Below are 7992 nucleotides of genomic sequence, written 5' to 3'. Positions count from 1 at the left end.
CCTCGAGCCCCACCCCTCTGGGCCTGTTCTGTGGCTCCGTGACTCGGGTCCGTGGCCGTCCCTAAGGGGTGCAGCGACTCCACTCTGGGCATCTCGGCCTCTGGTTGGACCCTGCGGTCGGACCCTATGGCTCCATTACTCTCATCCATGTGTCAGTGGTTCTCTGGGGCCTGTGGAAGCTGGGGGGCAGGGAAGGAAGGGAGGGTGCTGGGGGCAGACCAGCAGTCCCGTCCACGAACCCTCGGGACTGCCTGCACCCCGGGCCATCAGGGTTGTCCTGCCATTGCACCCTGCCTGGAGCGCAGCTGCCTGGACTGGGGGGCAGGACGAAGCCTCTCGGGTGGGAGTGGGGGTCTGCACGCGTGTGGTGCACGTCTGCGGGGTCTGCAGAGTGGCCTCCTGTGCCTCTTGCTGTGTCACCGTGGAGTGTGCCCCCGCCTGCTTTCTGGGCCTGGGCACCTGCAGGCTTGTTCCACTCGGGAGGGATAAAACCCTCAGGCATGTTTTTTGGCCTCGTGTCTCCCACAGAGAGCTGGGGGGACAGTGCGGGTGGTCCGAGCTGCCGAGGTGTGGAGATGCCCGGCCCTTCCCTGGTGGCTCCCAGGCACAGCCGGGCATCTTGCTCCCTCAACCATCACAGGGCCCCAGCTAGGCTGGGACTGGTCCTCCCTCCTCCATCCTCTGCCCGCCTGGGGCTGGTCCTCCATCCTCTGCCCACCTGGGGCTGGTCCTCCGTCCTCCCTCCTTTATCCTCTGCCCACCTGGGGCTGGTCCTCTGTCCTCCTTCCTCCATCCTCTGCCCACCTGGGGCTTGTCCTCCATCCTCCATCCTCTGCCTGGGTGGGGCTGGTCCTCCATCCTCCCTCCTCCCTCCTCTGCCCTGCAACCCCCATCATCTGCCCGGCTGGGCCTGGTCCCTCCTCCGTCCTCTGCCCCGCTGGAGCCCGCCTCCTGTCCTGTCCCCTCCCCTGAGGCAGCCTCCTGGCTGGCCCCCAGGCCTTGGTCCCGGGTGGGAGCCATAGGCTGATGTCCCCTGAGGGATTTGCCCGCAACCTTTTCTTAGTGACCCCGAGCTGTCGTCCACAAAGCCTTGGGGCCTGTCCCCACCTTAGACCTTTACCCCATCTCCATCTTGTCTTCTTTTCCAGTCACAGGTGGACTGTGAGGAGGCCAGTACCCAACAAGGGGCTTTAAGGGATGGTTTGACCTGCTGCTCTGGGGCTGAAGTGACATGACTTCCCTCTCAAGCCTCCCCTGCTTCCCCGCCGGCCTGTCCCCTCAGCATGGTGAATGCTCCCCTCGGCGCTGGGGACCCCACCCGGCAGTGCGTGCTGCTGCCAACGACCCCCTGCCCCCCTCCAGGGGGTGCCCTTGCCTGGGAGGCTGTGCCCCCCCACGGGGACTCTCCCCACTGGCTGACGGACACGGGTGGACAGAAGGCCAATCTCTGTGTCAAGAGGAGACACACACGGAGCCATGCATGTGCTTGGGCTCCCCTGGGATCCAGCTGCCTGATGCTCCTCTCAGGAGAGGCGCCACACGGGGACCCCATGCCGGGGCACCAGACCTGGGACACGGGACCAGGAGTGGGGGGCTCTGGAGGTGGCTGCATGGCCCAGGGACGACAGCGTAGGTCCCGTGGCGATGGTCACCCAAGGCTGGCGGCGGGCCTGCGGGGTGAGTGGGCGCGGGCGCAGGGAGGGGCGCTGGCAGTGACACGGGGCCGGCTCGGCAGGTGCAGGGGGCTGCAGGGGCGAGAACCCGCCTCGGCAGCTGTTGCTAGGAGCCCCTGACACGCGGGAGGAGGAAACGACAGACTCTGGTCTGTGAATCACCGAGTTTCAGGGGGTGTGAGGGTCAGGGGCCTCCTTGGCAGGATGTGCAGAGCCCACTTCCTGCCGTGGCGGCAGAGCCAGGTCGGCGATGAGGCGTAGGACTTAATTGGAAGCTGACGGAATCCGGAGAAGGCGGCGTTCTCAGGCTGTGGGTCCCCGTGCCCCAGGAGGGAGCGGGCTCTCAGGTTGGGCGGGGGCGTTTCGGGGAGACACACCGGGGACCCCGAGCCCCCGAGCGCCCCCGCTGGAAGACTCCTCACAGGCACAGACAGGGCAGGTGGCTTGGAGGTGCTGCAGGTCCCTCTCGGGTCGGCTCACAGGCCTGGCATCGCGTCAGATCTCAGGGAGGCCGGCTGGGGTCCCTGCGGGGGCTCCTGTAGGGCAGAGCGGGGCGGGCGGGGGGCACGCTCCGTGGTGCTGGCTTTAGAGCCCCGGCCAGACGGGCCCCTGCGCTCCCAGACGGCTCTTGGAGGCTTCTGGGTAAAGTGGGGACGTCAGCCAGAGCTGGGGGAGGGCAGGAGGTTCAGAGAAGTGGGCACAGTTTTGCCACATAGGACCGAGACCCGAGGGCCCGGGCGAGGGCGGTGGAGTGGAGGACGTGGCCGCGCTCCGTGCCCGGGCTGAGGGCGGGAGGGGGTGCTGGGGTCCTAGCCCTGGGTGCCAGGGTCCCAAGCCCCAGAGGCCAGGCCGCACCCCGCTGCAGGAGCCGGTGGGGGTGCTCCCGTCCCGGGCAGCCTGTACCACCCTGCAGGGAGCCTCGAAGTGGTCCCCCCGCGGATCGCCGCGCTCCTGGCCCCCGGGTTCCCGAGGTGCCATCCTCCTGGCCCCCTGTTGGGAGGGAGCGCGTGGGGTCAGGGGCTAAATGCGCCTCGCCTCCACCCTTCCTCCATGGGGGCCCGAGCTCGACGGCCCTTCCCCTGTGTCGCACCCCAACAGCAGCTGTGCCCGCCTCGCCGTGCTCCCCCAAGCTCAAGTCTGCACGACCTTGGGCTGACCTCCCCCCTCGCACCTTGGTGTCCAGGTCGGGACACAGAACCTTCTGAGCAGGACAGAGCAATGGTGCCGTCCCGGTCCATCCCGGCCTCACGCTTCGGGTAGCTTGGGCCGCCGTCCGGCCGCCCCGACTCCCTAGCACTTTCCTTTCCAGAAATCAGAGCTGATTCACTGCCCGGCTGTAATTTGCCTTGGAATCCCAAGTTGGTGGTTTGTGTTTTGGGGTGCAGGTGGGGCTGCGAGGACGGGCATCGCGGCTCCGGGGCACCCGAGGGCTGCATCGAGGCCTTTCCAGCTGGTGGTCTCCCCTGTGGGGTGGTGGGTGCTCGAGGGCTGGGTGTGTCTGGGCTGTCCCTCAGCCCCCGCACCCGGCCCGCCGCCCGGCACTGTGCTGGCGACACCGACGTGCGGCTGGCGGGGCTCTGCTCCTCCGTGTGCCCGTCTGCAAAGCGGGCCAGGCCACAGCCCTTTGTCTGCAACGCGAATCCACACTGTGCTGCCAACCGACCCAGCGTCGTCGGGAGGTGCGCGGGCCCCCGGGGCTTCTGTCTCAGCCAGCACGGTCGCTCGTGGGGTTTACTGCGGAACCATCCGTGTGCAGGGGCCGTCAGCCTCTCTGGCTCCCTGGGCTGGGCTCACACGCCCCGTCACTGTCCTGCTCGGGCTCTCCCCACGGCCCCCTCAGTCTGACTCCCTTTCTTTCCATCCAGGAAGCCTCACCGCCTCCCCGGCGACCTCCCCTCTCGGGCACGCTGGGTACCCGGCACGTGATGAGTCGTCAGGACCAGGGAGGCACCTGCACCTCTCCCGCTGGGAGCGCAGAGGCTGTGGGTGGACAGCGGAGGGGGCCTGACCCCTGCAGCCTGGGCCGTGGCCCCATGGGCACTGCTGCCTCCAGGACGTGGAGCCCTGCGTGCCAGGCGTGTCCTCGAGGAGATTCCAGCTCACCCCAGGCGGCTCCTGTGTGGGCAGGAGCAGCCAGGGAGGGGGCCCCGGGCCGTGGCAACTCGCTAGGACAGCACCCCGTCCCTGCGGAGTGAGTTCTGTAAGGAGAGAGGGCGCTGCAGGCTGAGGGCCCCCAGTGAGCAGAGGCAAGGCGGCGGGTCCCCCGGGCCCGGTGTGCGCCCACCAGCGGGCACAGAGCCAGGGCGCAGATGTCCCCAGAGGCATCAGTGAGAGCGGAAGGCAGGCAGGCCAGCCCCGTGGGTGCAGCTGGGTGAGCGGAGGAGCCTCGCAGCGGGGGCAGGACGGGACTGGAGTTAGCAGGACCCATGGGGGGAGGCTGCGGAGCCCAGCGGGTGGCTCCCCGTCTGTCGGGGTCTGGGCCTGGCCTGGGTCTCTGTCCCCAGAAGTGCCTAGAGGCCAGGTGGGGGCGCGCAAGGAGCTGCCCTGGCTTTCTGACTCCTAAACGGCACCCTGGGAGTCCCGCCCTGGGGGGCTCTATCTTGTCCCCGATGTCCCTTCAGGGAGGCTCTCTCCCGTCTTCCCGGTGAGCAGCCTGAGGCCCGGGGGACGGACAGGGCCTCGCCTTGTCTGACTTCCAGTCCCGCTCTTGACGTCCCTTCCTGGGAGCCGAGGGAGGCGGACGCCAGGCCCCTGTGCGCGTCCCCTGCTCCCGGGGGGCCCGGGCCCCATCCCAGCCCTGCGTGTGCTCTCCGTGGGAACTGAGTGTCCTCGTCCGAGCCCGGGGCTGGGGGTCTGCATGCTTGTGGGGAAGGGGCTCCCGGCAACAACAGAGCCCCCAGGCGAGCGCCCGGCAGGGGAGGCTGGCACGGGTGTGTGCGCCCTGGGCGGAGACGCGTTGCTCCTCTGCGTCTTTGCGGTGACATTTAATCTACGCAGGGGCTGGCAGATGCTTTATTTTTGGATCTGGCTTTGATTTGGGGAGGGTATTGTTAGCTCCCAGGAGTAGATTTAAGAGCAAATATTACTGCTTCTTGTCAGCAGCACCGGGGACCCTCTGCAGAAGCTCTTCCCTCCTGCCGAGAGGTCTGGGGCTTGGCACCTGCCACAGGGGAGCCTGTTCGCCCCCTAAGAGGGAGGGGGGAGCCCCGGCCTGGGGGCTCTGGGCCCAGCCGCACCGGCATACTCTAGGCGGCTTCCCTCTGGACTCGGTTTCCCCATCCGACGTGGGTGAGGGGGGCTGACGAGGTCCGCCTTCCCCGCTGCTCCCGCCCCGGAGGGAAGCAGGATGAGGCAGGGCTTTGCCTTCCGCTGATCTGATGGGGTGGCGTGATTTGCATGTGATCCGCATGAATATTCATGCAGGTTTCATAAGGTACCAGGTCCAGGCATCCAGGGAGACTCCCGCGAGCAGACCTGCGGGCACAATGCCCGTGACCGCCCGGACCTTGAAGGCAGCTCGGCGGAGACCGTCCCCCTGGAGTGGCCCACAAGCTGCGGCCCTCCCGCAGTCGTGTCCCCTGGATCCCTCGTGTTCGTGTCCACCGAGGCTGCTGTGGCTCCAACCAGCCTCAGGAGCCCCAGGGGTGGCCGAGCAAGTCAGGGTGGAGGGTCCCGAGGTCGGGGCACCCAGGGGCCTCCCAGACGCCCCTCCTCACAGAGCACCTAGTCAGGAGGCCCCGACGGGGGGTCCCCTGCTTCCCCGGCCGCCGTGTCCGGCCAGCGCTCTCCCCGCAGCAGCTCCCACATTTCGCGTTGTGGAGTCGAGCGTTTCCCCCTCCCCTGCCCCCAAATGCCACAAACAAGACAACAAAGGCCGGACCCTCCAGCGGCTTCTCTGTGTTCCCGGGATGAAGCTGACACTGCTTGGGTCCGCAGGGTCCTCCGAGGCTCTGCGGGCAGCCCGAGCGCCCAGCCTCTCTCCCCGGCTCACCCGCTTCCTCGCTTCCTGGGGCCTTTGCACCTGCTGCTCCCGCTGGCTGCTGGCAGTTCTCCAAGCCCCTCCCCGTGCTGCGCCGCCTGTGCCCCTGCCCACAGGGGGTCGGACCCCCCCCAGAACCACTGACGCCCTCCTGCAGCCGCGATGGAGGCCCGGCGTGGGTTGGTGCGTCTCGCCGTGGGGCCGTGCGCTCCGCGGGGCAGGGACAGGCCTGTCCTTTGCCCCCCGCGGGTGCCCGCACACAGTAGGCGCTCAGCGGACAAGCGGAGGAGCAGCCGACTGTATGCCCGGTTCCTCCCCATGTGTCAGACCAGCTCCCAGAGGCAGCCCGCTGCGGCCAGGGCTGTGTCCCCCTCCCACGGGGCCCGGGGGAAGGGGCCGCTCAGGGCGACGCCAGCCTCTCCCGACACCCTGCACCCACGGACAGGAAGTAGGGCTGTGCCAGTCGCTTCCTGCCTCGGTCGGCACGGGGCACATGCTTTTAGAGGCTTTTGTTCCTAGAGCTATATTTGGCTGCGAGCGGCATTCTGCTCCGTCTGCTGGCAACAGAGCCGAGCTGCAGCCTCGCTGCTCCAGCAGAGACCCTCGCCCCCCGCCCCCCCGGAGCGTGGGCCAGCCTGGCATGGGCAGGGCTCTGGCCCGGGGCCCCCTGGGCATTTAGGCCGCGGGCCGGGGTGGGTGCGCTCGCCTGTGCAGTGAGCCTGGCGAGCTCCCGCCTGCCCCGGGCCACTGAGTGTGGGTCAGGGAAGACTTCCCAGAGGAGCAGCGTTTCTGCAAATCCGAAGGGTGGGACTCACCTCGGGGCCCGTGAACATGTGAAAGGAGCATCCCAGGCGGTGGAAGCTGTGGCTCAGAGTCCCCAGTGGGCCCGTGGCACCGTCCCTGCCATGCACCTGTGCGCGTGTCCCCTCCCGGCGCTGGGGCGGTCCCCACGCCCTTCCCTCGCCTTGGCCCCCTTGGCCGAGGCAGCAAGGGGAGGGAGGCAGGCCACCACCTGGCCCACACCGGTCGCCTGTGCTCTCCTTGGCCAGCGAGCATGGGCCGCCCGGAGAGCGCGGAGAGAGCCGGGGCTCCTCGTTGCCGCAGTGCGACCTGCCTGGGGCTGACAGGTAGAGCCTGCGTGGTCCCAGCGGCGTGGGCAGGCGGCAGGTGGCCGCATGGTGACTCCCAGCTGTGCTTGGCCATGGGAGGCCCTGGCAGGAGTTGGAGCGCCCTTCTCTGTGCTGGGGCCGGCCTTCCAGGTTAGACGCACGGACCCTACCAGGGGGCAGAACCCGGATCCCCCTGCACGGGGACCCACTGTGTGCAGCCCGGGGAGAGCCCACGGCCATCTCGGAACCGGCAGATGGAGAGGGGGGTCACACATGGGGGTGGCATCCAAGGTCAAGGTCAAGGTCGGGGCTGGAGAGCCTTTCCTGTAAAGACACAGACCGCCAGTATTTTAGGCTGTGCGGCGTAGCTAGAGATGAATGAGCCTAACAATCTCAATAAAACTTTATTTATAAAAACAGGCAACGGGCCAGACGCGATCTGCAGGCTGTAGGCTGCGGCAGACCCACGGCACAGAGGCAGGGAGCTCCTTCGTGTCCACGCACCTCCCGGAGAGATGAATGCTCGCCTTGACCTTGTCGACAACACCAGCCGACTGCTCTTTCACGAAAGGACTCATCTTGGGCTGCGTGTCAGGGAGGGCTTCCTGGAGGAGGCGACGTCTGAGCGGCTTCTGAGGTCCTAGAGGGGAGGCGTCCGCGGAAGGAAGGGTGGTGGCAGAGGGAGGGGCTGCCATTTGCAGATTTGGCACGAGCAGCCTGTCAAAGGCGCCGAGACCGTGATGAATGCGCCCGGGCTCCCAGCGCCGGCCCACGTGCTCCCAAGCGGCGGTGATTTATGACGGCTGAGATTTTTCTTAAGCAAGTGGTTTTCAGAGAAAAAAAGAAAGGTCACCGCGAGGGAGGCCTTACAAAGCTTATCTTGTTGTCCGCCAGCCGGCCACTCCCTCCCAACTGGGCCAAGCCCAGTGAGCGCGGGGGCTGCGGGGGCTGCGGGGACGGGCACTAACGTCCAATAAGCAAACACGGGACCGACTGCAGCAGCGCACGTGGCCGGGCAGGTGGGGGGGGCGTCCTTTCTTTCGGGGTGGCTCCCGGCGGTGCCCCGGGGCTCAGCGAGGGGCAGCAGGGGGTCGCTGTGCCGGGGTCCTGGGTGGGAGGTGGGGACGAGGGAGAAGGAGAGAGAGCCGCAAGCAGGTGCTGCACCCCGGGAGGCTCCATCTCACGACCCCGAGATCAGGACTTGAGCCGAAATCAAGAATCGGACGCTTTA

The 7992-nt window shown here is 67.7% G+C and overlaps 1 protein-coding gene across 1 annotated transcript; it reads right to left on the bottom strand.

The window, feature by feature from the left end:
• Window positions 1-1523: 1523 nt before the first annotated feature.
• LOC121498999 (basic salivary proline-rich protein 2-like) lies at window positions 1524-7339 on the bottom strand. The gene is made up of 11 exons (XM_041769439.1): window positions 7266-7339; window positions 6676-6786; window positions 5798-5921; window positions 5148-5208; window positions 3777-3871; window positions 3549-3653; window positions 3197-3301; window positions 2529-2663; window positions 2154-2311; window positions 1893-2090; window positions 1524-1824 (listed from the first exon to the last, which is right to left on the bottom strand). Exons 1-11 carry the CDS (start codon window positions 7337-7339, stop codon window positions 1524-1526), a joined length of 1467 nt encoding a protein of 488 aa, XP_041625373.1.
• Window positions 7340-7992: the final 653 nt, after the last annotated feature.

Source organism: Vulpes lagopus, chromosome 9 (genome assembly GCF_018345385.1).
Source record: "Vulpes lagopus strain Blue_001 chromosome 9, ASM1834538v1, whole genome shotgun sequence".
NCBI classification, from domain to species: Eukaryota; Metazoa; Chordata; class Mammalia; order Carnivora; family Canidae; genus Vulpes; species Vulpes lagopus.
Note: the sequence above shows the minus strand (reverse complement) of the source record. Positions and strands in the feature narration are given on the sequence as shown.

Excerpts from the sequence above, each read along its gene's own strand:
- LOC121498999 (XM_041769439.1), bottom strand. The coding sequence starts at position 7,339 with ATGAGTCCTTTCGTGAAAGAGCAGTCGGCTGGTGTTGTCGACAAGGTC. Across the intron at positions 5,922-6,675 it reads AAGGAGAGCACAGGCGACCG|CGCCTACTGTGTGCGGGCAC; the intron begins GTGTGGGCCAGG and ends TTGTCCGCTGAG. Across the intron at positions 2,664-3,196 it reads AGTGCCGGGCGGCGGGCCGG|GGGGCCAGGAGGATGGCACC; the intron begins GTGCGGGGGCTG and ends CCCTCCCAACAG.